We start from the raw sequence: 26,356 nt of genomic DNA, 5'->3' as shown, positions 1-26,356 counted from the left end.
AGCTATGGAGACGTACAATTTGCATTATAGTTCATTGACTTTGAAGTAAAAAGCTTGCTGCTAAGTACAAAACTAATTCCAATCTTATATAGCATCTTCAGCCAAAACCCTTATATGCTGCAAAGACTAATCCAATTATATAACTAAGCAATTTGCTACTTATTCAAAATATTTTGGCAGCCAATTAATTACTCAAACAGTTATGAATGCCAACCAGAAGCGTATATTTGCACCTCCAGCTAAGCCGTATTGGGTATGTATGCTGAAATTCTTGAAAAATTCAAGGACCACATGCAAATCATTTTCACGAAACTCAAACGATTTACAAACAGACTTGATTCGAACTTACAATTTATGAAAAACATCAATCCTTGGAACCAAAGTAGAACCAGCCACCAGCTATGAAAGGCATATATCATAAATGCCACAAATGTTAGCAATCCTACATATAATATATGTAGTTAGTGCTTAGATCTATGATGCAAAGCTTACGTTTTGACTGTTGTTTGTCAGATAGAGTCGCAATCTAGTTTGTAATCAACTAAGATAAGGAAATCTATAGATTTCCTATCCTAATTAGGTCCATGAAGAATTACAAATGACAACGAACAAAAAAAAAATGCTAATTAACCAGATAAAACAAGTAAGAAGGCTCTAGTCGAGACTGCTCGACTAGGAGATAACCTGAACCCCCCATTCTGAGATTCTTTTGTGCACACACTCATATACATCCATTCATATGCATAAGCCCACGCTTTGCTAACTGGACTGCGCCTTGGCTGCGCTGCAGTTCGGGAAATATTATGAGAATTTATTTGCTGAATAATTTCTTTTGTATGCGGACAATCTAATTGAAACTTTCAGGACATAATCATAACGTTAAAATGTATGTATATTCTCTGTATAGTCTCTAGTACTTGAAATACGTTTTTTACGAATTGGCGGCGAAGGGGGCGTGGTATCCAAAATCCGTGAATTACAAAATGTTTGTATTCATCATGTGTATATACACAGTAAATACACACTATCGGAAGTCTACAAGTCTTATAGTATTCCAATGAGGCTGAAAAAACAAAATAAGTAAGAAGACTCTAGTCGAGACTGCTCGACTAGGAGATACCCTGAACCCTCCAAGCTGATATTCTTATCATTCTGCACTTCTTTTATGCACGCACACATACATACACATGCATCCACCCTCACGCGCCCGCGCTCTGCTAACTGCGCAGTAAGCAGCGACTGCGCTTGGGCTGCGCTGCAGTGTGGGCAATAGTATGAGAATTTACTTGGTGAATAGATTCTTTTGTAAACATACGATCTTAATGAAATTTTCAGGGCGTAATTATATGGCCAAAATGTGTGTACATTCCAAAGCACAAGTCTCTAGTACATGAAATACGTTTTTTACAAATTGGAGGCAAAGTAAATCTGAAGTCTCTACGTCTAATAGTACTCCGATGAGGCTCAAAAATCAAAATCAATTTTTCGATTATTCTCGATAAAAAAGTTATCGGGTGAGTTATCGAAAAAATAAAGCAAACTCGTACTGCGTATGGTATATACGAGTATGCACACAAAATTTCAGCTCTCTAGCTCTTATATCTTCTGAGATCTCGGCGTTCATACGGACAGACGGACGGACGGACGGACGGACGGACAGACGGACAGGGCTATATCGACTCAGCTCGTCGTGCTGATCAAGAATATATATACTTTATGGGGTCTGCGATGATTCCTTCTGCCTGTTACATACTTTTACACAATAAAATTATACCCTGATTTCCCATTTTCAATGGGTTCAGGGTATAAAAATAAGGCAAACATGTACTGCGTATGGTAATCGCGAGTATGCATGCCAAATTTCAGCTCTCTAGCTCCTATAACAGACGCACAGGGCTATATCGACTCAACTTGTCGTCCTGATCAAGAATATATATACTTTATGGGATCTGCGATGATTGCTTCTGCCTGTTACATACTTTTTACAAAACTATTATACTCTGATTTCCCATTTTCAATGGGTTCAGGGTATAAAAACTGTGTGCTCGACCAAATCGCAGCACCTGCGATCAGATGGAAAGCGATCAAACATGTCAAGATTGGCATTCATATCATAATTGGCAGACATAAATAAATATGCTTGGAATATGAAATGTCACATAGGAACATGAAAAGCAACTCAATGTCGTATACGCAATATATTGTCATCGATCATTTAAGGATTGATATTTGTCGATTTTGAAGCTGTAAATAACTCGCTTTAGTGACACACAGGAAGGTCATCTTCCGCAGATGGGACAGATTTACATGCCCATAGTATATGTATATTTATACACAGTACAGGCGAATTATTTTGTAATTATTTTGACTGCATATGATATATGGCTTTAAATAGTCCCAAATAGAAGTGTGCATACAAAGGTTCATAATACCATATCGAGTTGAGCATAGTAAAAAGGTGGTTAGGTCACTTACTTTTTGGATGAATGAAACTTCTTTTCCCTGCGATGCAGCTCGATCCAGAATATTAAGAGTAGTGCAATAGCCGATGCCAGTATCATAAAGGTCAAAGCTGGCAATACACCAGAATCGGCCCATTTAAAGTATGTATCAACTGCTAAATAAAATAACAATGAGAGCTGCGTTTTGCTGCTATATGGAAAGTACTTACAGTTGCAACGGGGCACCATTTCGTGCATATTATGGGGCTGGCAGTTTTTAACAGCCGCACATTTGGTCTGGCACAAACGTTTCTCCAGGCAACGTATGTAGATATTGCTAATCCCATCAAGCAGCGAGAAACCTGGCGACAGGCACGCACCATAAAAGAAAATGACATTGCTATTGGCCACGTCCCAGTAGACAATGTAGAGCACCAGGCCCGTGAGGCCCTGAAACAGGACGGAGACGAGAAAGGCGCGCACCATAGACCTATTCATGTACATGGATACCACATAGGTGATCGGCAAGGCGGCCAGCCCATAGACAAAGAGCAGCAACAACAACATCAGATTTTCAATAATGCCAAAGTCACCAACATTCGTGCAAGCCACAATAATAACAATAATTATCGAATAGATCAAATAGGTAAATATATCCCAAAGCAGATTAACGCCCCAATATATTTGCAGTCGTAGGCCTGCGATCACCTGAAGCACGCGCAGCCCACAAATGTGTTCCTCCACTATCGGTATTATGAAAATTGAGATAACCAAGGGCAAGATGCAACCAACTGCGAGTGGAGCATTGATATGGGCTATCTCATTGTCTAGCAGATTGATCTTCATGGTTAGCGGGGTCGGCATCGGATGGCTGTCCACTAGGGTCGCATAGTCCGTCTTATTTGTGTACGATAATCTGTAAATGATTTCCAGGAACAAGAATAATGAAAACATTAAGAACAGTAAGAAAGCTATCGTCGAGACTGCTCGACTACGAGATCCCCTGAACCTTTCGAGAAACTGATACTTCAATATTTCACAGACTCACATAGGCATATGCGCCTTGGCTGTAGGGTAAGCGTACTATGGAAACTTAATTCATAAATAACTTTTCTTGTGGATGGACTTTCTTTATGAAACTTTCAGATTATTATTATATTAAAATGTGTGCATTTGCAAAAGCAAATATGCCTTTTACAAATCTAGTGGTGAGGAGGTGGATGCTGAAGTGGGGCGTAAATTATAACAAAAATCGAAATTCTATAAAATACTTATGAATCTACATTTAAAATTTTGGGACTCTAGCTCTAAAAGGTAGGATATATATTTAAATAACTTATTTTCTCTATAGGGGTTTTTATCGATAACAAAATAACGGGAGCAGATTTGGGAATCGATAACTAACTATAGAATTTGAACTCAACGAGGATAATAAATGGAATGAAATAGTTGAAAAGGAGCAAAATCGAACTATTTGATTGAAACTATGAAAAACACGGGGAATGAAACAAAAATTAAACGAATTGGAGAGCAATGCCATAACTAAGAATAGTTAAAGTGCAACAATTAGGAACAATTAACATAAGCGAATTCAAAACGGTTGTAACGGAAATATTTGTAACACAATAGGCTAGGTGCCAACAGGTGCATAGGAACGCTTAAAATGGTAGAGTTGTATACATAAATATTGTCAAATGGAAGAAAGAGTAAATTACCTAGCAAAACTTTAAAAGCTGGAATGGAACAGCATTGCAATTGAGCTATTGAATTTAGCACTGTCAATACTTACTGGATTATAATGTTGTGCAGTAGGTTCAGTAGCATGGGTGCTGAATGGAACGTATCCTGACTAATATAGCCACTGATGTCCTGCTGTCCGCCTTGCTCGACTGCACCCAAGCTGGTCAGCTCCACCTTCTTGGCCAAAGTGTGTCTATATTGGCCTTGCTCACATGAAAACGAATTGGCATCAAATGTGCGAGATAATCCATTGGCTTTCCTGTATGTTGGCACGTTAGTCACGGTTTTGATCTCAATGTATCCACAATTATTGATATTTGGAATTGTCTTCAAGAATTCCTCGCTGCCTAGGAACCCAATTGGTATTGAGTTCTTTCGTACATTGGGCACATTCAGCACTATTGCTAGTCGCGTGATAACCACGATAAGAAAGAAACATGAAAATATCATGACGACGGGCCAAACATTGGGTGCCGTATGGATCATTTTCTTATAGAACATGGCGCGAACTTGTTGCTTTTTTAGCTTTTTCTTCGATACCACAGAGTACTTGAAGGTTTGCGCTAGTTTTGTGTATAAAATCGATAATCGATTAATCAATAAATTGCAAACTTATCGATTTACTTACTGACATCGGGGATAATTTGCTGCTGCAGACGAAAAGATGTCGCCAGCTTCATGTAAATGTCTGACATCTCAGAGCCCACAACTTGGACATTCTCAATGCCCAACTTTTTTCGTTCGTTCTCCAAATGTATTAACATTTTCTGCAAACGCGGCCTATGTCGTGCATTTATCTTATAGGTTAACGTGTCACCGATTTCATTTTCCGGCTCCGTCTCCGGTATGTAATTGGCTATAAAATCTGTTATTGGCGTATCCGATACATGGGGTTTTTTGATTATAATCTGTCAAAATGAAATTAATTTTGTAAGACAATTCGATGAGACTCATTACATTTGTTGCCGAAAAATGGGGTCAAGAAAAAGAAAAAGTACAAGAAGGAATACTATATTTGATCGTATTAAGTTTATGCGCCTCCAATGGAATTTAGCTAGGGACCTAACTGACTTCATTCGACAATCTTTGTAAAGCGCATTAACCTATTTTTGAAGTTTTTATTCGATTCTTAAAAGAGATTTGTCATTGGAGGGGAAGTCCCAGGGAAACTCTTCAGTAAAATCAACAAAGATTTTTAAGCCAAGACAAATCGAAATTCGAAAAGTAAAAGGTGGAAATCAGTACTTATAGTAACTCAAATAGAACTGTGTATCTGTTAACTTTTCATGAAAACCTCTCGTTTTATATCATAAAAACTCTCAACTTACCAGCTCAACAAAGCTACTAAATTTTGAACGTAAAAAGAAGGGAGTACCGCTGGCTTCCAGGACACCCATGCTTAGGATGCCAATTCGGTCAGCAATGGCGTCAGTCTCATCGATGCTATGGGTGGCAACTAGAAAAGCATGGTCCTCCTTTTCGGCAGACACAATGTTCCAGAATATTTTCGCCTCGCGAGCCGTCATGTCCTTTGTAGGCTCCTCGAAGACAATTAGTTTCGTATCACCCGCTATTGCGCAGCAAAGTGCGACCACACGTTTTTCACCGTAGGTAAGTGTATCGATTGGCTGCCAGCGCTCTGCAATATGCGTTTCGATAAGGTCTAACCACTTTTTGCACTCTGATTTATAACGATCCGAATCCCAATCACTCTGCTTTAGTTTCACATGATAGTTGATAGTTTTTTCAATCGATAAATGAGGGAAAAGACCATTCTCATAGCTTCGAAAATCCACAAATTTCCGACTGCGACGTATATCTTCATAAATATCCTCGCCCATATATAGGATGTGACCCCGTAATGGATATTTAAGCCCACATAATACGCGCAGTAAGGTTAGCTTTCCGGATCCCATATGACCCAATAGCACATAGATCTCACCCACATATAATCGAATTGAGATGTTCTTTAATATTTTGCGTTCAGATGTACGATGTGCCGTAAATATATGGCGCAGTCGGACTATCTCCGAGCTGCCAACATCTCCAAACTCGAAATTGTGCCAGCTAGGCGTTCGTCCCAAATGGATGGGGGTATTGTCCAAAGTGTGCTTTCGACATCTTTTATATATCATACGCCTACTTAACAATCGTCCGGGCATCCGCCACTGCAGAAGGCATAGAATACCTATAGAAACTAATATATATACAAGTCCAGAAACAAAAGGTGAAAAATAGTCTATAGGACGGAGGGTGCCCGGTTCATCAATCAGTCGATGAATCATTTGCATAAAATACGGTATCTGATTGCTGAAAAAAATCATCAATATAAAATACACATAAGGCCCGTGTAAGTCCCAATATCGCTTGAGCATTAACCCAAAGACGGCATAATTAAACGCCCAAATAATGATCGCAAAGAGTACCGCATTGACTACATCCTTAAAGATCTTTGCTATGATAATGGCCGTTAAGATCAGCTCCAGCGTAATGATAATCACAAACACGATTAATGACAGCAATGCTATTGGAGAAAATATCCCATCGACGACTGACCAATAAATCTGCAAAAAAAAAAAAAAAAAACTATAGGCTATAACACATGCATACAAAAAACGATCTTTAAGAAACTTACAAAAGTTGCGAACATTATTATAAGTCCAAGGCAAAGAAGACGTAGCATCAGCACAATCATTATGCAAGTATATTGCTTACAAAAACTATATCCGTAGTGCCACTGATGCGTCATAACATTGTCCTTCATCTGTGCAGCCATACTCTACAAGGAAATAAAACTATTACATTATCTACAATCCAATACTCCAAACTTTCTAAATGCTGTAGATATTCTATTTTAAGATATTATAAATACGAAATTTAACAAATAAAAATGCTGCTGAACCCTCCAAGCTGCTTTTCTAATCATATTACACTTCTTTTGTGCACACATAAATACAAATACATATGTATGTACATACATGCATACATACATATATACATACATATGTATGTACATACATCACCACACTTGCATAAGCAGGCGCTCTGCTAACTGCGCAGTTAGCAGCGAATGCGCTTGGACGCGGGGTGGGCGAAATTATGAGATTTATTTGTTAAATAATTTCTCTTATAGTAGGAGAGAACGAGATCATAACTTAAAGTGTGTTTTTAACTGCAAAGCACAAATTTTTAGTACTTGGCATACGTTTTTTAATATTACTACAAATTGGAGTTGAAGGGGCTTGATATTCAAAATCTGTAAATTACACATGTAAATACACAGTAAATCTGAATTCTTCAGGTGTAATTGTGTTTAAATTAGGTTGAAAAACGAAATCAATTAAATCGATGATTCTCGATAATAAAAAAATCGGATAAGCTATCGAAAAATTGATGATAAACTCGTACTGCGTAAGGTATATGTATATATGTATATGTATGTATGTACACGAGTATGCATGCACAATTTCACTAGCTTTTATATCTTCTGAAATTTGGACGTTCATACAAAAGGACGGAGAGGGCTAAATCGACTCAGCTCGTCGCCCTGATCAAGAATATAGTATATACTTTATGAGATCTGCGGTGCTTCCTTCTGCCTGTTACATACTTTTCACAAAACCATTATAACCTGATTTCTCATTGAAAATGGAAACCACCTCGTAGTGTTGGACTCACCCGTATGACATTTATAAACGGTAACAGATAGATAAAGTTAAATAGAAAGGATGGAATAGCGTCAAAGTCCATTGTAGAGCAGCGCTCGTTGGCTACACGGAGTCGCACATTGAAAACTTCCGTTTGGGGCTCTGTTGCTTTAGATGGATCTTGACTTCGTAGCATGTGGAACCATGCCAAAAATACTTGATGTTGTAGCTGAAGGAAACCCTCACGTATATAAATGTCCTGATTTATGTCACTATCCTTGGCATTATCTCGCTTTGAATTAACAACGCCTGAGCATCGAGTTAGCCATAGGCGGTCTTCGGTGAGAAATGGGCTAATTGTTCGAAACTCGCTGGGGAAACGTATTGATACAGAGAGTACCTTTGGAATAGCATCAGGATCTTGATCCAATCTGTCAAAAACAACAGCAGCCAGCATAGTGCGTTCATCAAATTGATTTTGCAACGTTTCTGGATCATTATAGCCAATGGAATTATTTAACTCCAGTACAGATGTCACGACATCGACGACCCTTTTTACAAATGGTGTATCCGGCGAGTAGGCCAGCTTATATTTGGTTTGCTCGCGCTTTGAGTCGACCAGGCTCCTATCAGTTGCAACATTTGGACCTTGATTAAATACAACTAGTATATGTATTTGCATTTAGCTTACGTGAGTATATTGATATCATCCAGCTTATGGGACACGATGGTCTGGTCTCCCTCATAGTCAGTGCGGCTGTAGAGCGCTCTTTTTGAATAGAAGATGGGATTGGCAAGTATTAAAATCAACATTATGATAACGATTATCCATTCAAATAGAGTGCGCCTCCAAAGAGCCAATTCGATTTGCACATTGTGCTGAAAGAGCAAACCAAATGTAGCCGGCATATTGTAACAGGTGTGTTTTTACTACTATCAAAAGTAATCGGCTTAGTTAATTAGTACATCTGTGAGCTACTCCACGTTAATTTTTTTAAATTTTTAGTGTGCATTTATTACTAAATAAAACTTGTGTAACTAACACTTTTCTATGCTTGACAGAAAGCGCACAGAATTCAAATTTAACATTCGATTTACTTCGAATTATTATAAGAATCGGCCGACAGTACTTGATTTTAGTAAAACAAAAAATACAAATAATTATTAACAAAATCAGCAACAGAAATTTAAACAAAAAATTGCTTTGCAATACATCGATATCTTCAATGTTACAGCATGTTGGTATGCGACCGTGCCTTAATATCGTACTATCGATATATTATTGGCAGCCCTGCTCTACACTAAGGTAGACTTGCCGAGTCATAATCGTAGTGACTTGGAGAACGCTGTAAGCAATTTGCAGGTTTTACACTTTAGCGAAGTTGGCATATAATAAGAGGAAAATCAATTCCCAACAAAACTATCAAGATGACACTCACAAATCGGGTAAAAATTCATATACTATATTCTACAAGAAACAACAACCAAAAACAACGCATTTTAGGTGGATTTGGAGTCGGTCTACAATGTTGGCGTGGGCTTCCGTTCATATTATATTCAAAAAATTGAGGAGCTGCAATTGATTGTGGCGGAGAAAAGTCAAAATCTACGCCGATTACAGGCACAACGTAATGAGCTCAATGCTAAAGGTATAAATGATAAAGTAATTGAAAAAGCCTTATAATATAAAAAAGTAATATTGTAGTACGAATGCTGCGAGAGGAGTTGCAACTGTTGCAGGAACAAGGCAGCTATGTTGGTGAGGTTGTGAAGCCAATGGACAAGAAAAAGGTGCTTGTCAAGGTCCATCCCGAGGGTAAATTTGTAGTTGATTTGGACAAGAACATTGATATTAACGATGTAACACCAAATTGTCGCGTTGCATTGCGGAACGAAAGTTACACTCTGCACAAGATATTGCCCAATAAAGTGGATCCGTTAGTGTCGCTTATGATGGTCGAAAAAGTTCCCGATTCCACGTATGAAATGGTTGGTGGCTTAGACAAGCAGATCAAGGAAATCAAAGAAGTAATCGAGCTGCCTGTCAAGCATCCCGAGCTATTTGACGCCTTAGGTATTGCCCAGCCAAAGGGTGTGTTGCTGTATGGCCCGCCCGGCACTGGCAAAACGCTGCTCGCTCGCGCAGTTGCCCATCACACGGAATGCACATTCATACGTGTCTCTGGCTCCGAACTGGTCCAAAAGTTCATTGGCGAGGGCTCACGTATGGTGCGTGAACTCTTCGTGATGGCACGTGAACATGCACCATCAATTATATTTATGGATGAAATTGATTCGATCGGCTCGTCGCGTATTGAATCTGGCTCTGGCGGCGACTCTGAGGTGCAACGTACTATGTTGGAGCTGCTCAATCAACTGGATGGTTTCGAGGCCACCAAGAACATCAAAGTCATCATGGCAACCAATCGTATTGATATACTCGACCCAGCACTACTTCGTCCTGGCCGCATTGATCGCAAAATTGAATTCCCCCCACCAAATGAGGAAGCGCGTTTGGACATCCTTAAGATTCATTCGCGCAAAATGAACTTAACGCGCGGCATCAATCTGAGGAAGATTGCTGAACTGATGCCTGGCGCATCAGGTGCCGAAGTCAAGGGTGTCTGTACCGAGGCTGGAATGTACGCACTGCGCGAGCGTCGTGTGCATGTTACCCAGGAAGATTTTGAAATGGCCGTCGCCAAGGTAATGCAAAAAGACTCTGAGAAGAACATGTCCATCAAAAAGCTGTGGAAGTAAACCTTAACTATGAATACAAAACCGAGTTTCAATGAACTATGATTCTAATTTAATTTCTCACAATATAATTTTAAATATAATAAAACAGAAATTGGCATTTTTTGTTGTGTACACTTTTGTAATGAATTTAATAGCTACTTTTGTTGCGCAGCTGCAGCTCAGCTTTTAGTATGCTGCAAATCTCTACATCATCCGCCACATCGATGCAAGTCTGTCCATCGGCATCGCGCAGCTCCAGATTCGCATTCAACGATAACAAATAGCGAAGGGCCTCCAAATGGCCGCAGCTTGCGGCATAATGTAATGGCGTCTGTTGCTCAGCATCGCGCTGATCGACGTCGGCGCCTTGCTTGACCAGAAATTCAATGATCTCAATGGCATTGCGATCGGTTGCCCAGTGCAACAAGGCCATACCATGTTCATCCAATTGAATTAGATCCGTGGGCTTCAGTTGCTCACGCAACCGCTCCAAGTTGTTCTCTTTGACATGGTCAAATAATGTCTTCAGGTGCTCTGGCTTGTAGATCTCTTCTATTGGCACCGACTCAATAGAGTGCACCACCCAACCGGTCCGACCAATTGCGGTGCCACCAATGATTTGTTTGTTATCCAACCAACTGGGCTCCAGTTTGTGTACTTTATCAACATACGCACGCTGGGCATCGGCGCTGCTCATGTCGCCTAGTTCGTGCCAGGCTTGCCACTTGCTGCGCGCTTTCATTTGCAGCATCGACGGGCGAGGTGCGTGACAGGCTCCACTCGTTGCCTGCTTGTATAATGCATAGAATTCAAGCAAATCTCTGGCGTCATAGATATTCGCTTTGTGCATTACATGTTCCGTTGCCACTGAGAAAAGCTTGTCAAATTCCTTCCCCTGCTGGTGTTCTTCATCATCATCAACTTCTAAGTCACTATCGTACATACTTAACTAAATGCAAGTGCAAATATCAAATAAATCAAACTAAAACTGTGAAAGGGCGCGCGCGTGTGTGTGTGGCTTGTGTGTAAGTGTTCGTGTAGGTGTATGTATGTGTATATATGTGAACGTATGTTTTGGATTTAAAATTTATATTGCATTTATGACTTTTGTATGTTCAAATAATTGCCCTCCAATATGTGTTTTTGTTCGTTTTCGATTTTCTCGAGCGCCTGTAAACTGTTGAAGCTCACAAATCCGTAGCCCTTGGAGCATCCGGTTTTCTTATCAAAAATCACGTTGGCATTTAGAACACGTCCAAACTCCTTAAAATAGCCGCGCAACTCCTGGTGGCCCACCGTCCAGGGTAAATTGCCCACAAAAATGCGGTGAACAGATTTTCCAACTTTTGCCACTGCGGTTGCCATGTGTACGTACAATTTCTTGCTGGTCTCTCTCACTCTCGCTCTTTTTTTTTCTATAGGACCTGCAAAGGTAATACTGGAAATTAGTTAAATATTTTAACTCGGCAATCCGTCCGCCACACCTGCTTGCACACAGACGTTGCGTAAAGTTTATCTATGTTTGTATGGATGTGTGGCCACTGTACTATGCATTAGCGAACGAGCTTGTCGGTGTTGCTCACTAATAAAAATAACCTCAAAGTAGGAATGGTACTATTGCCCTCAGCGATTTGTTATCGATATTGGCTCGATTGTTCGATTTCCTTGAATGTGCAAAAGTTAAAATAGGGGAACTTGTGCGTCATATAACTTTCTGCATAACCGACAGCTTGATTAACATTTTTTTTTTAAATATCTGCACTGTCTCTTTAATTTGTTGAAGAAAAAATTCCGACTTATGCAATAAATTCAAAAACGCTTTTTGATTTGTATGTCTGGCTTGTTATTTTGTTTTGTGTTCCCTTTTCTTTTTATTCACGATTTTATATCTTTTTTAACAAATTTTGTTAAAGATACAAACTACTTATAATTAACAACATCGCATACATATTTAATAAATAAACAATTAATTTTCGTACATTTACAATACAATTCAATACAAGTTAAAACAAAATACAATGGGCGCAATTAATGCATGTTTTCCCGATCAAAAAACTACTATGGAAGCGATTTGTTTCATTCTTGTGTGTTTGTTTTATTTATTTACTTATTTCCTTTTTTTTATTATTTTTACTTTTTTTTATGTTACCTAATGCACTGCGAACAGTTTACTTTGATGCTTAAGATACAATTGGCTACGATTTGTCATTGATTTCGTTTTTTTATTTTTATAAATATTATTATTATTAATGGTTTTCAATCTATGTATGTGCTGTAAATTATGTTAAGTGATTTGGCGTGGCCCTCCTGCAAAATTTGATCTACTTTTATTATAGTATTGGTGTAACGGTGAATCTATTGAACCAACAATTTGGTATGCCCTAAAAGACAAGCTTTGTGATTTTCTTTTAGACTTTAATTGTTAATCATTGTCTTATTCAAATTTAAATATAAAATGCCTGTTTTGCAGGCATATTTTAAAATTAAACATAAGCCCTCGTTTTCCAAACTTAAAACGTTCATATATATACTTGATTCATTCAAAATTAGTTTTTCATTTGCGACCAATAGAAAATTATAGTTACTCGCCTGATTTGTACAAAACCTATACAAGCATGTTTATTAATTAGTATTATTTTATATTAATTACGGATGTATGTATGTATATAGATTATATTCATATGAAATTAAGGATTTTTGACAGATTTCAATTGCTTTCAAACTATTCTTAAAAGTATGCTTTACAAGTTTTTTGTAAATATAGAAAACAATTTGCATTTTATAATAATTTCGATGATATAACTACAACAAACTATATCTAACATAAATATATATGTAATGCTTTCATTATTATACATATAAACGTGTGTTATAGTTGTCTTACTTTAGTTAGCATGATACATATGTAGATATACATATATGTATATATAGATTTTTTTTACTTTAAACTTTCTTTGACATACTGTGCTAAGAGCCGTCTTTTTTTGTACAAATAACGAAATAATTTCATTAATGTTCTAGCGCAAAAATATAGCACTAATATTGATACAAGAAAAATAAAAAAAATTAAATTAAAAAAAAAAAAGAAACAACAAAATTTGTCATAACTGAAGTGTTATAGAAAACAAAAATTCTCTACTACAATCATCTTGTCCACCATTACTGAAAAAATTCGTTAATGTGTCACAGCACCACCTTTAATTATTATTCATGTGTTTGTTTCTTTTTTTTTTTTTTTTTTTTGGATTGTTGATACAAATTAATAAAATTTTTGTAAAATTGAATTGCATTTGTAATTAGAAAGTTTCGAACTATGATTATTGGCAGCCCACCTGCTACCAAAGACGATGCAAATGAAGATTCCGTGACAATACCGAGCGGACATCGTTGGTGAATCGCAGTGCGTCGAGCATTGGAAGCAAGGAAAGAAGTGCTGTATCCATTGGATCGGAGAACCAACTCTTAATTGGTATTGCATTATTTGGAAAACATCGATATGCGCCAGGTGAATTGTCAATTATAAATATCTACAAAAAGAAACAAACATATATTCATTAGATATACTACATAAACACAGAAATAATCATCGTTAGCTGTTATCAAAATACAAATAGCGTTCATCTAACCCTATTCAAGTCACTGCATATGGATGACAAGTCTTTGGTATAGGAGCCATAGTCGGGCGTGCAGTGTTGTCTATAGAAGCGACGTCGCAGTATATTGCGACCATTGTCAAGTTTATCCGCTACAGCTGCTCCATAGATTTCCATGCTGGCGGTGAATACAACTAGATCGTACCACTGTGACACCTGTAAAGAATGAAGGATTCCGATACGTTAGGTTTCGACGTCGACTCGGCTAGAAAAGTAAATAGTTCAAATCGAATAACTTGGATAGATTATAAATACGCAGTGATTAATCAATTTCTATACCCAATATATACAAATGCGGAAACTCTGTAGTTTTTATTTATGAGAATAGTCACAGTGAAAATGGTTAAGTACAGATTTTCGGACAGATGATAAACAATATAAGTATATTTATCTGTTATGCATGAATTCGTTATTATTACTAACATAGCTTCTGCAGAGCCGATTGCATGTATCGAAATCTACTTTTAATATGGGTATAGCTATAACTATACATTATCAAGTATTTCCACTCTATTCCTTACGGAACAGATCCTGCAGATTAGATTAGTTTTCATTAGCACGCCTTTACATTGAATTAGGTCTATCTACTAGATTTTAGATCTAATGCAAATATTCGAAGTTGAGACTAAATTTAATTTGCAAAATTACTCACCACATCCAAAAAGTAATCGACATGTGGTCGCTTGTGCACAAAAAACCGCACAGGATGCCTCTCGATGGTCACTTTAACGGTAAAGTCATGGGGCGTACCAGGCTTAACGGTATTCCGGGGCATAGCATTGTGGTGTGAGTGTATAAGCGTCTCATCCAAATCCAGCACCAAGGTCTTGCGCTGCACCAAACTGAGTCGATGTCGCGATACGGGCGACAGAGGAAACTGTTCATATTTAACTGGCTGATACTGGATAAACTAAGAGAGTTAATTTATACATTCAAATATTGTATATTCACAAATGGTTTGTTGTTATTTTTTAATATTTTCTTTTATTTATATTATTTGCGCAAATTTTTAGAGGAACAAATGACAAAGTAAAGACGTGGAAATATGGTGCGTCATGCTGCCACAGCACTAAATGATCATAAAGAGAATGGAGCAGAGAGAGGTAGACTTAGAAAAGAACGATGTATGTATGTATACATATGCATGTGAGCGCGGATGTGTGTGTGAAAGAGAGCTACAAGTGTCCGACACAAGAAGACATGATCGACTTGTAGCTCAACGATGACACATTTTGATAAAGGATTTTACATGGGTATAATTCAAATGCTCAAGAATAAATCAACTCCTCTGGAGATGGAGGGTAGATGGAAAAGAGCGAGGTGTACCGATTGCTTATCGCAGCCTTGACCAGAGGGGTGCTTCAGAGTGATAACACAATTCCGCAAAAAGAAATGGAATAGCTGTAACTATTGGGCTATTGAGAATATGTATATGGATGGGGTGTGTGTGCTTTATAAATACATCATTTTGTCTAAACTCATTGGGTTTTATAAATCCAATTTTTTTTTTTTTTTTTTTTTTTTTTTTTTTTTGTACTTACAGCGCGCACTTGGCGATTGAACATGAAGCAAATACATGTCCACACCTTTGATAGCAGCAGCAATAGCGCATGGAATTTCATTTGCACCAACGAAATCATTGGTAAGAAGCTATCTTCTTACCAAATTGTACAATGGCTCCCAGGTAACTTGCTGTCCAGTTGTCAGCGAAACTTTTTTATTTTTTATATTTTGTCGTAGCTTACCCTAACGTTGGGTTAGCATAACATAAAATTCCCGTACACACAAAAAAATTTAAAGAGGAAAAGCTTCCAACAATCACGTAAAAAAGAAAAACAAAAAACAAAAACAAAAACAACGCGCCGGCTGTTGAGCCACAAGTTGATATTGTGCTTGTGCTTTTGATAACGCGCTTAAATTGTGTTTGTTTGCAATTGTGCTGTATCGTTATCGGTATCGATATCACAATTATTGCTTCTTGGACACCTTTTCACTCACATACACAAGCGTACAGACAATAGGCAAGAGGCGCGCAGGGAGCAAAATCAATATTTAACACAAGCGTACTGCCGGGGCTTGTGAAAGGACATCACTATCCTATTATTGTTTATATTTCTTAGCGGCATGTATATGCTCACGCGCACACACAAAAATTAACGCCGTTGCACTGTGATTATATTCTACTATTTACACCGTCTGCATGTTTCACCACTACACTCATTTTCACTGCTGTTGCTAATAGATCTTCTATTGTTGCTATCAATATTTTTGTTGTTTTATGTCGTGTGCAGATTCTTTCCGTTTCTGACGCTGTTGGCAAATTTCGATATTGTGTTCCTTTATTTTCTTTTAGCCGAAAATTGTACCAAATGAAAATTCACAAAATGCTGAATATATAATAAAATTGTTGTATATATTAATATGTATGGCGCGGCAAACTATAATTGCACATTGATATTGAATAATCTGATTCTATTTGTTTAATGTATCGTTCACGTATACATGTCAATACACACACATACACTCTCTTAATCAATTTGGCCAAAAGCCAGTCCAAAAAACAAATTGTGAAAATGAGATTTTCGCCGTGAGCGTGGTGCTGCCATCGGTCGTATATCGATTAATGCGATGTCGCTTTTCTCTTTTGCCGGTTAGAAATAATATCGACTGAGGGATCGCAATAAACGGTCAACAATAAATACTAGTACCTGTTTATTAATAAAGAAATTAATATTAATAATTAATTTTCACAATGTGAATCAATACACAAATATGTATAAATAAATATATATTTTGTTATTAAAGCTGTCGTATATTTAACGATCGCCATATTGGCTTAAAACCATCATGCATGGTTTGAATAATTTATATCTGATTTTTAAAAGAATTGTTCACAATGAAAATCATGCAATTAATAATAATATAAAATGCGTTTACACAATGAGGAGCATTAAAGACTAGAAAAAGAGAAACCGCTGACCACGCGGCATCATGCATAGTCTGAGCGTGTAGCATAATTAAAAATATCGATAGCCGTAAGTCTGCCGGCCGCTGTTATCGTTTAAAGCGTCGTTGACGTTCCTTACAATTCGCAAAAGTGGGAAGAAAAAAAAAATTATGTAGACTTTATAGCAAAAGTATAATCATTGTTAAAATTTTGAACAAACTAAATTTTGGGCTATATAGTTCCGAGATTTTCTTGCTGCGTGTACTTGGCACAACGAATAAACTTTTTTATTGCCACTACTAATATATATATATATATATATATATATATATATATATATATATATATATATATATATATATATATACTTATATATATACATATATTTATATATGTATATTTATACATATATAAAATATGTATATATACGTGTGTGCATTTGTGTGTGTGTTTTAATGCGGCGAATGCGAATGTGAAAAAAGCCGCACTCTGCCAAACCAAGGCGTAGACTTTTTTTTGCTGTTGTTTAAAAGAGTCAGCCACACTCCACATCGACGCGAAAGTGTGTGCGAGCGGGAACTGTGTTAGCGGGGGTATTAAGTTGAATTTTTCTCACGACCCGTTTAATAATAACCGCTAAAATTGTGGAAAAACAGGAGAAAACTCCAAAGCGGAAGAAGAAAGCTGCAGCCAGTAAAATGTCTGCAGTTTATTCGCCGCAGCCGCCGCCGTCGCAGCAGCAGCCACCAGCGCAGCATCCGCCGGGATCTGTGCAGTTGCCGCCGCCGCAGGCACCGCCACAGCAACAGCAACAATCACAGCAACAGCAGCAACAACAACAACAGCCGCCTGGCAGTGGACAAGGGCCGCCAGGTGGCGTAGGAGTTGGGCCCATGGGACCGATGGGTCCGATGCAGCAACGCGTTGGCCCCGGTCCCGTTGGCAATCCAGTTGGCGGCGTCGGTGTTGGCGTCATGATGGGCACACCACCCAATCCGAATGCACAACGTGGCGGTGTGCCTACCCAGCAAGTCAACTCAGCTCAAATACAGAAGATGCTCGACGAGAATTGCGGCCTTATCCAGGCCATACAGGACTTTCAAAACATGGGGAAGTCACAGGAGTGCATGAGCTACCACGTGGCTCTGCACAGAAATCTGGTGTACTTAGCCCAGCTGGCCGAGCCTCAAATGAACTTTGCCCAAATGCTGCCTGTACGTGCAACTTTACTAACAGATTCATGAGCTAGATATAATGTCTGATTTTCCACAGCCACCGCATCTGCTGCAATCGCAGGCAATGCAACAAGGAAATCAACCGCCGGCGCCTCATAGCATGGCGGGTGTGGGTGTGCCACCACCTGGACAACAGCAGCAGGTACAAGGGCAGCAGGGTGCACCGGGACCCCCGCCGCCGGGCAGTGTGATCCAGTCGCAGATGATGCAGCATGCCGCAGAGGCTGGCGTTGGCCCCGTACAAATGCCGCCCTATCCAGGCCAACAGCCACAGCCAACGCATCCGGGCATGCCACCCAACGCCCAACAGCAATCTCAGCAACAACAACAACAACAGCAACAACAACAGCAGCAACAACAGCAGCAGCAGCAACAAGCTGGGCAAGTTCAGCAGACACCACAAGTCAGCCAGGCTGGCGGACCCCAGCCCCAGGCGGCCTATCGCAACGTCCAAGCCGGCGCTGGCCAGGCGCAGGTCGTCATCAATGCGGCGCCCAGTAAGTGTAAAGTAGCGTGTAATCAAGCCACAACAATACGAAGAAAACAACCGTCTGTCGGCTATCTGAACGAGGTGGCCAAGTGGAGATGGATTTTAAATGCTGTTTGAACTTAGCTTGTATTGATATCTTTAATGTTGAAGAATGGCAACCAATCATTATAATTTAATTTTTATATTCTCTGACTAAATTGTTATCACAAGAATTGTTCTGCTTACATTTCCGATATGCATATCCGTTAGATATAAGAAAGTTTGATCTAGGATAATTGAAGATTCTCTATCCAGATCCTTACTAATTGGGCTGAGCAATAGTTCTTAAACCGGATTTCTTCAGCTTTTCTGACCTGCGCATTTGTTTTTCCAGACCAACAACAACAGCAGCAGCAGCAGAGGCCTAACAATGGTCCACTGCCGCCTGGCCAGAATCAAGCACCGCCGCCACAACAGCAGCAACAGCCGCCCAACCAGCAGCAACAGCCGCAACAGGGGCCGGGCCTAGTGCCGCCACCGCAAGCGCAGTATCGGGTCAGCTATCAGCAGCAACAGCAGCAGCAGCAGCATGGCCACTATCCGGGCTACCCGCCGCAGTCGCAGCCGCAGTACCAGCCACAGAATGCGTATCCATATGGACCCCCTGGACAGGGCTATGGGCCGCCGCCTCCACCGCCAAATGCCCAGGCTGCGTATCATCATGCGGGCATGCCGCCAACATCGACGGCGGGCGGTGCACAGGGCGTGGTACACGCCTATCAACCGAATCAGAATGCTGGCGGTGTTGCGGCTGGTGGTCAGCAACAACAAGCACCGCCGCCGGGTGCATATCCACCGCCGCCACCAGGCCAGCAAGTGACGCCAGGGCAGCAACCACCACCGCCACCAGCCCAGATGTATGGACCGCCACCGACGGCTGGCGGACAGGCAGGACCTGCAGGTCCACCTGGCCCACCGCAAAGTGTGCTGCCCAGTCAGTATGGGCCACCCCCACCGCAGAACGCTGGTGCTGTGACGCCCGGGCCACCTCCTATGGGCTACGCGGGCTATCCGCCCAATCAGTATGGGCAGGCGGGTACGCCCGGCGGACCGCCCGGTAACTATGGACCGCCACCCACTAGCCAAGCGCAGTCTCCGTATCAGGCATACCAGCAGGCTACAGGCGCGCCTCCCGGCAGTTATCCCGGTCAACCGGTGCCTGGTCCACCAAGCGCCCAGCAGGTCAGCGTTGCGGGCACAAATGCTGGACCGCCACCGCCGCCTGCCAGCTACAGCACGGCGCCCAGCCAGACTCCTCCGCCGCCACAGCAGCAACAGTCGGCGTCCAATCAGCAGCAACAGCAGCAGGCGGGCAATCCCAATGGCCCCAATACACCGCAGTCCACGCCGCCGCCACCAAGCTCAGTAGCTGGAGTGCCGCCAAACCAGCAAGCACCTGGGGCGGGCGCAGGCCAGCAGCAGCCACAATACGCTCCGCAGCAGCAACAGCAGGTACGTTTGAATTACAAAATAGCAAGAGAAGACTAAAACTCTCTTTCACTCTCTTTCTCTCTCTCTCTTTCTCTCTCTCTCTCTCTCTTTCTCTCTCTCTGTCTCTCTTTCTCTGTATTTCAGCCGCTGCAGCAACAACAGGGGCAACCTGGTCAGCAGCTAAGCGCTGTGGTTTCTGGTGTTTCGCCATTGCCTACACAGCAGCAGTCAACCTACTCAACGCCACCTACTAGTGTGGCTGGCTATGGGGCACCGCAGCAGCAGCAACAACAACAGCAGCAGCAGCAACAACAACAACAACAGCAGCAGCAGCAACCACAGGGTGGTCCGCAACCACAACAGGGCGGTCCGCCGCCTGGAGGACCACCAAACTCGAGTGCACCACCTCAACCGAATGGGGCAACGCCGCCAATGGCACCAAATCAATATCAGCCAGCGCCTGGCTCACAGCCGTATGGGGCGCCACCGCCGCCGCCACAGGGCTATGGACCGCCGCCACCCGGAAGCGCTTATCCGGGCCATGGGTACCATCAGCCGCCGCAGGCAGGCAGCTACGCGCAGTATCCGCCGTCACAGGGTTACCAGGGCTACAGGCCAGCTCCGGCTGGTGCCCAAATGCCGCCCCCAGGCGCACCACAGGGTCCGCCACCAGCGGGTGCCTATGGTTATTATGGAAGTCAGCCACCACAGTGAGTTAGCCACACTGAATGGCAACGACCATTTTTCGCTTGGCATCAAAGATGGATAACAAAGGATGACAAGACCAGAAATACGCGCCACGCAATGTTCCTTCTCGCTCTATCGCTACTCTCTCCCTGTCTTTCACTCTTTTTCTCTGTCTCCCTCTAAACCTCTGATACTCTACAAATCGGTTTATATCTCATCGAGTGGTACTTGTCTCCTGCTTTGCGTTAGTAAAATACGCACGTGCATGCAGCAGGAATTCTAAATCATATTGAAAATACTTCTAAACGTACATAGGGTTACTTTGCATTCATAGCATTTGTAATTGAGCCAAGCGTCGAGACGCGTCCATTAGGCATATGACTACCATACGCAGCATACATACATACATATACATATTTAATTTATACAATTGTCAACTACACCTACATCTATACGACTTAATTTCTTTTCGTTTTAATGTGTGTTTCCTCCATATTATATACTATATATACTTTTTTTTGTACTCTTGAAATACTATATCTATATTTTGTGTGCGTGCCTGTGCAAGTGATTGAGTGAGTGGTTTAACGTTTCATCTTTTATCCGATTGTAAAATGTAGCGCGCATCACGCAACTAAGTAGATTTTTTAATACAATTTTACAATATACAATCAATTTACATTCAGCAAATGACAGAAGTATGAGAATAACCATGATTTAAGTAGTATTTAATGATCAAATATTCCATTACCGACAACAATAACTAAAAACAAAATTCTAAACGGACAATGCAGCAAAGCTTTATGTGTGTATGACGGAGTACGGCTGCTGCTGCTGCTGTTGTTGCCGCTGCTGCTTCTGCTGTCTTGCTCAAGCGCATTGTGGCACACGCACCTTACTCTAGTTGTATTTGTAAGCCGATAAACGATATATGTATGATATATATTACATATATCGCCATCGATAGCATTTACATAATTTGAAATCGTATTTAGGAAACTTCAAATGCATAATGAAAGCTAACAGATAAAAACAATTATTATTTAAAAATACTTACATATAATTGAAGAACAAAACAAAATGCATTCAATAAAAGCAACGAGCTGTCTAATTTGGATTTTTCTTAAGATGGGGGGAAAACTAATATGAACATACATGTATATATGTATACATATGTATGTATGTATGTATGTATGTATATACATACATATATATGTATGTAGTCATTTGAGTCATCTAGTCATTTGCGGATTAACCATATTTCTATTTACATTCAGAAGTCAGATCAGTTTATGGGCATGAGCGTGGAGTGTTTTATTTGTGAAATGGCTAAGTAGCCATTATATACATATATAAATGACTGGCGTACTTTGTAATACATTTGTTACAGATGTATAATCTAGTATGGGCTGCTGCTTACGACCATAGTTTTTTTTCTATATCGCTGGGACTTCATCACTCTCTCTCTCTCTCTCTCTCTTTCCTTCTTTCTGGTTTATCACATGTGTGCCTGCTTATCACAAAATTTCTTATTTTCGGTCTGATCTAGCTGCTTCTTCTCCTGCTCCTTCTTTTTTTCCTTTTCCTTTCCCTTTCCATTTTGTTCATCGTTCTGCTGCTCGTTGACGGCAGAATTTGCGGGGCGCCTGCTGAATCGAGTAGTCAGTTTATGCACGATCTTGCGCAATAGGTTACGCGGTATGGTCGTCTGGCGTTCCACAATGATCAACTTGGTGGCGACGCTGTGTATGGGCCCAAAGGCCAGCGCCACCACGGTGCATGCCAAGCAGATAACATTGTAGGGCATGCTGAAGTCGGGTGTGGGAAGGGACACAATGAGCGCCTCGGTGCGGAGGGTTAGCATGTATGCAGTTCGCGATGCATTGAACGAGTCTTGGAACAGATACCCCTCCAGCGGCAGAGCCGTGTAGTTGCGTCCTATGGGCAGCTGACTGCTTATAACGGCAGATCCAATGTAGTGTCCGTGATTAGCGTCCGGCGGATACTCAAGCCACTTGAGCAGCAGATAGTCAACCTCAATGGTTATAAGAGCGCTGCTCCTAGCGGGCAGCATGAAGCCAATCTCCAAGTGAGTGGGCAGTACACGTTGCTTGCCGGGCGCGTAATGCAGAAGGCTGTACTTCAGCTCGTTGGTGGTGTACTCGTACAGGTGCTGTGGCTTGCTGGAGATGCGCAAGGTGTGTAAGTAGGCGTGGACGTACCAGGGCACCAGCTCCATGAGCACCACGGGTAGTGGCTCGTAATGAGTGTTGGTCACTTCGGTGGCAATGCGTCCGTGCTTCTGACCATTGCCCAATAGGTAGCGATGCGCATAGAGCGGTGGAGGCGACATGTGTTCCCTCTTGCTATTGCCCTTGGGACCCAACCAGGCAATGTTGAAGAGCCGAGCACCTGGTCCTTCGAACTGCTGCTGTATATCGTAGACGCCAAAGAGGACGCTGTGACCACCAACTTTACTAAGCACCTCTTCCTGTGGTGGCGGAGTCAGTTGAAAGCGCTCACCCTGTTCGTTGCGCTGCACGTAGATCTTACTGCTGTTAGCCATCTCGCAGTAGCCGTTCAAGCCCATGCCGAAGAGGCGACGCAGCGAGAAGTCCGTGTTGCTCTGCTCCAACAGCTTCAGGTCATAGACTAGATTGGCCGTCTGTGTGAGCTCCACTATACAATTGTTTGGGTCGTCGCTATCGCACAATGTCCGCACCTTGACGCCCAGGGAATGGTATTTGGTATTGTGGACGTAGCCCGAGTTCAGCAGTGTAGCAAGGCCCGATGCGCTACCGCAGGGCAACAACTTCTTCCAGGGCGTCAGGTTCTCAGTGCAAACAATTTCCCGGGGCAACGTGGCATAGCGTACGAATTGTTGGCTCCGGTGGCCTGATTCCATGAACTGTGGACGAAATATGTGCTTGGGTGCAATGCTATTGGTGTTATCGACAAAGTTTAGCGAGGCACAGAGTATGCCAGAGAAGACGTTTGCCAAGCGCATCCACTGGTTGTTCACACTGTCGTCGGTCAAATTCGGTGAACTGAACCAGGCCCACAGCTCGGCACCACCGGTCGCCTCTACAATGGGATAGCCCCAGGTCTCGTAGCGCCACAGTCCCTGCGTGAGCCCTATGTGCAGCTCCCTCACATCATATGTTTGCAGTATTTCGGCAATAACGCGCGGTGTCAGCTGTGTGTGATAAACTAACGGACGGCAGTGGTTCAATGTGATCGTGGGTGCTTGCTACGTTGGGGCAGTATATTTTATTACTTACGGTTTTTGTGGACGCCGTAGTGCCAGCGTGTGGTGAATTGAAAGTATGTGTTTACATGGTCGCCGGCAAGGGGCCGCACCACCAGTTCCTCATGAAATTGTTCATCGGTTTGATACTGAAATTGGTGGATCTGAGTCTGACCCAGAGCTAGCGGCGAAAGCAGTAGCAGCAACGTTAATGTCAATTCAGCGAGCATTTAGAAGCAGCAGCAATAAATACTCATAAATACTTCTATGTAAGTATGATACAAATTAAAAATGGATGTTTATATGTTATCGATATATGAATAACTTTCATATGGTATTTATTTTTGTATTTTCCCAAATATAGTATTTTATAAATTTTATCCATCTTACATTTATTAGTATAATACTATCGATATTTATTGAAAACATATTTAAAGCATAATTTTTATTCTCCTATCGGGATTTTTAAATAAAAATTAACACTTTCAATTAATAATTGCAAAGTAACTTAATAAATATAAGTAATATGTACATAAAATTTTAATTTAAATCTTGCGGCAAAGCTTTGTTCCTATTAAAGAATATCGGTTTGACTAATATTACCTAAATGAATCCCATTTGCAATTATTATGCGGTCACATTGACAATATTAACAAATGTTACTGAATATGCGAATGAGTATTGCAAAAAATACCAAACGGGCAATAAAAACACATTTAGCTGTTGAATTTAACGAAATTTATTTATAAAAATGATTTTGATTGCATTGTGCTCTACATGCAACTAAGAAACTTACAATGTATATTAAAATATATTATTTCAGGGGCGTGGTATAGTTATTTCAGTTATTTCGCTTCTGCACATATGTATATAAAATTTAAATCGTTTTTGCAATTTCCAGGTAAAGTACGACCAACTTTGAAGAAGTATATTTCGGAGCCAGCAATTTCATTTCGATTTTCGCTTCTCACTAAGAATATTAAGATTATATAATATTAGTAAAATATAGGCATGCTTGTAATATAATTCAAATCGGGTTTAGCGCACAAATTATTTGGTCTCATCGAACTAGTCGCAGTGTGACCGCGCGATCCATTTATCGTGCGCTACGTTGGGGCACACTGCTAACTTAATGCTGTCAGTTGTTAGAGAGCCGAGCGACTGTGAAGACGTGCGTGTGTGCTCATACAGTGCTCTCAGAATTTATTTTTGGTAATTTTTTACTTCTGGTTTAAATTAATAAGTATTCAAACAACTAAATCACGATAATAAAACAAATTAACGCCGTAATAAATAATTATTAATAAATAAACAAGTAGCTTAACGTAATATTGTTTAAAAAAAAAAACATCTATGCAAATTTCAGGCCGTTATTTTTCCTACTGGCAGAGCAGCAAGCACAAATATATTTAAAAATAAATAAAATGCAATAATACATTGCCGCGCATACTGCAGCAGCTACACAAACAACAATAAAATGCTTTTGTTGTTGAATGTAATATTAAATCTATGAAACGCATTAAAAACAAATTTTATATATATATATATATATATATATATATATATATATATATATATATATATATATATATATATATATATATGAGTCGGCACACACATTTATATATGTACATTGTACATATGTATATGCATTTATATATATTTACATACATGGGAGCGATTTATTAATATTTGAATATTTACGTTTAATATTCACTTTTTTTTTTCTTTTTTAATTGACACGAATATGAACAACTCTATATCTACGAAAGAAAAAAGCGTTAGCGTTTCTTTTGTTCAATTGAAAAAGAAATTGAAATTCGCGGAAGACGACACGACGACGGTGAAGAAAGATTTTTACTCGCGTCGCGGTATACTTCAACTGTTTTTGAACTTTTATTGCGTTGCTGCTGAGCAAGAGCGCCAACTACAAAAGTCGCTGCGCAGCGGTCAACAACAAGTCGCTGCGACCGAAAGTAAAATACAACGAAACAAAAATGTGTGTACGAGAGTGTAGTGCTGAGAGAGAGACCGAGAGAGACCTGACGAGTATAAGAAGA

At 40.5% G+C, this 26,356-nt stretch overlaps 7 protein-coding genes across 12 annotated transcripts in view; 2 read left to right on the top strand and 5 right to left on the bottom strand.

The window, feature by feature from the left end:
• LOC108658244 (phospholipid-transporting ATPase ABCA3) overlaps positions 1 to 26,356 on the bottom strand; it is a 124,753-nt gene that overhangs the window by 2,055 nt on the left and 96,342 nt on the right. The window contains exons 1-9 of one of the 3 annotated variants that reach the window (XM_030389711.2): positions 8,520 to 8,861; positions 7,860 to 8,454; positions 6,817 to 6,960; positions 5,510 to 6,745; positions 4,810 to 5,089; positions 4,231 to 4,744; positions 2,672 to 3,357; positions 2,476 to 2,614; positions 1 to 2 (exon numbers count right to left, since the gene is read on the bottom strand). The exon at positions 1 to 2 is cut by the window's left edge and continues 181 nt beyond it. In XM_030389711.2, coding sequence (XP_030245571.1) covers positions 1 to 2; positions 2,476 to 2,614; positions 2,672 to 3,357; positions 4,231 to 4,744; positions 4,810 to 5,089; positions 5,510 to 6,745; positions 6,817 to 6,960; positions 7,860 to 8,454; positions 8,520 to 8,737 — 3,814 coding nt within the window. In that variant the 5' untranslated portion in view covers positions 8,738 to 8,861. Of the gene's footprint in view, positions 3 to 2,475; positions 2,615 to 2,671; positions 3,358 to 4,230; positions 4,745 to 4,809; positions 5,090 to 5,509; positions 6,746 to 6,816; positions 6,961 to 7,859; positions 8,455 to 8,519; positions 8,862 to 26,356 lie in introns of those variants that run through there. The other 2 variants (XM_089264606.1, XM_089264604.1) reach the window with 2 other exon arrangements.
• On the top strand, positions 9,088 to 10,679 carry Rpt6 (26S proteasome regulatory subunit Rpt6). The gene is made up of 3 exons (XM_018107152.3): positions 9,088 to 9,274; positions 9,333 to 9,477; positions 9,534 to 10,679. Exons 1-3 carry the CDS (start codon positions 9,257 to 9,259, stop codon positions 10,586 to 10,588), a joined length of 1,218 nt encoding a protein of 405 aa, XP_017962641.1. The 5' UTR covers positions 9,088 to 9,256; the 3' UTR covers positions 10,589 to 10,679.
• anox (acyl-CoA-binding domain-containing protein anorexia) lies at positions 10,615 to 11,510 on the bottom strand. Its single transcript, XM_018107158.3, has one exon. It carries the CDS (start codon positions 11,508 to 11,510, stop codon positions 10,716 to 10,718), a length of 795 nt encoding a protein of 264 aa, XP_017962647.1. The 3' UTR covers positions 10,615 to 10,715.
• On the bottom strand, positions 11,630 to 12,180 carry SLIRP1 (SRA stem-loop interacting RNA binding protein 1). The gene is made up of 2 exons (XM_089264683.1): positions 12,052 to 12,180; positions 11,630 to 11,991 (listed from the first exon to the last, which is right to left on the bottom strand). Exon 2 carries the CDS (start codon positions 11,930 to 11,932, stop codon positions 11,666 to 11,668), a length of 267 nt encoding a protein of 88 aa, XP_089120809.1. The 5' UTR covers positions 11,933 to 11,991; positions 12,052 to 12,180; the 3' UTR covers positions 11,630 to 11,665.
• On the bottom strand, positions 13,783 to 16,764 carry Dd (CTD nuclear envelope phosphatase 1-like protein dullard). 2 transcript variants are annotated; one of them, XM_018107159.3, is made up of 4 exons: positions 15,762 to 16,764; positions 14,873 to 15,130; positions 14,194 to 14,376; positions 13,783 to 14,094 (listed from the first exon to the last, which is right to left on the bottom strand). In XM_018107159.3, exons 1-4 carry the CDS (start codon positions 15,858 to 15,860, stop codon positions 13,903 to 13,905), a joined length of 732 nt encoding a protein of 243 aa, XP_017962648.1. In that variant the 5' UTR covers positions 15,861 to 16,764; the 3' UTR covers positions 13,783 to 13,902. The 2 variants fall into 2 exon arrangements, with proteins under 2 accessions (XP_017962648.1, XP_017962649.1); XM_018107160.3 differs by having other exon boundaries at positions 14,873 to 15,121; positions 15,762 to 16,439.
• On the top strand, positions 17,546 to 22,160 carry LOC108655422 (uncharacterized). 3 transcript variants are annotated; one of them, XM_030390457.2, is made up of 4 exons: positions 17,546 to 18,381; positions 18,440 to 18,899; positions 19,266 to 20,383; positions 20,507 to 22,160. In XM_030390457.2, exons 1-4 carry the CDS (start codon positions 17,866 to 17,868, stop codon positions 21,074 to 21,076), a joined length of 2,664 nt encoding a protein of 887 aa, XP_030246317.1. In that variant the 5' UTR covers positions 17,546 to 17,865; the 3' UTR covers positions 21,077 to 22,160. The 3 variants fall into 3 exon arrangements, with proteins under 3 accessions (XP_030246317.1, XP_089120888.1, XP_089120887.1); XM_089264762.1 differs by having other exon boundaries at positions 18,440 to 18,910; positions 19,283 to 20,383; XM_089264761.1 differs by having other exon boundaries at positions 18,440 to 18,910; positions 19,280 to 20,383.
• Positions 22,529 to 24,614, bottom strand: PIG-T (phosphatidylinositol glycan anchor biosynthesis class T). Its single transcript, XM_018107141.3, has 2 exons — positions 24,331 to 24,614; positions 22,529 to 24,259 (listed from the first exon to the last, which is right to left on the bottom strand). The coding sequence occupies exons 1-2, from the start codon at positions 24,524 to 24,526 to the stop codon at positions 22,548 to 22,550; spliced, it is 1,908 nt and encodes a 635-aa protein (XP_017962630.1). The 5' UTR covers positions 24,527 to 24,614; the 3' UTR covers positions 22,529 to 22,547.

Source organism: Drosophila navojoa, chromosome X, assembly GCF_054131105.1.
Source record: "Drosophila navojoa isolate 15081-1374.11 chromosome X, UAZ_NAV_1.0, whole genome shotgun sequence".
NCBI classification, from domain to species: Eukaryota; Metazoa; Arthropoda; class Insecta; order Diptera; family Drosophilidae; genus Drosophila; species Drosophila navojoa.
This window is presented reverse-complemented; position numbering and strand designations above follow the sequence as displayed.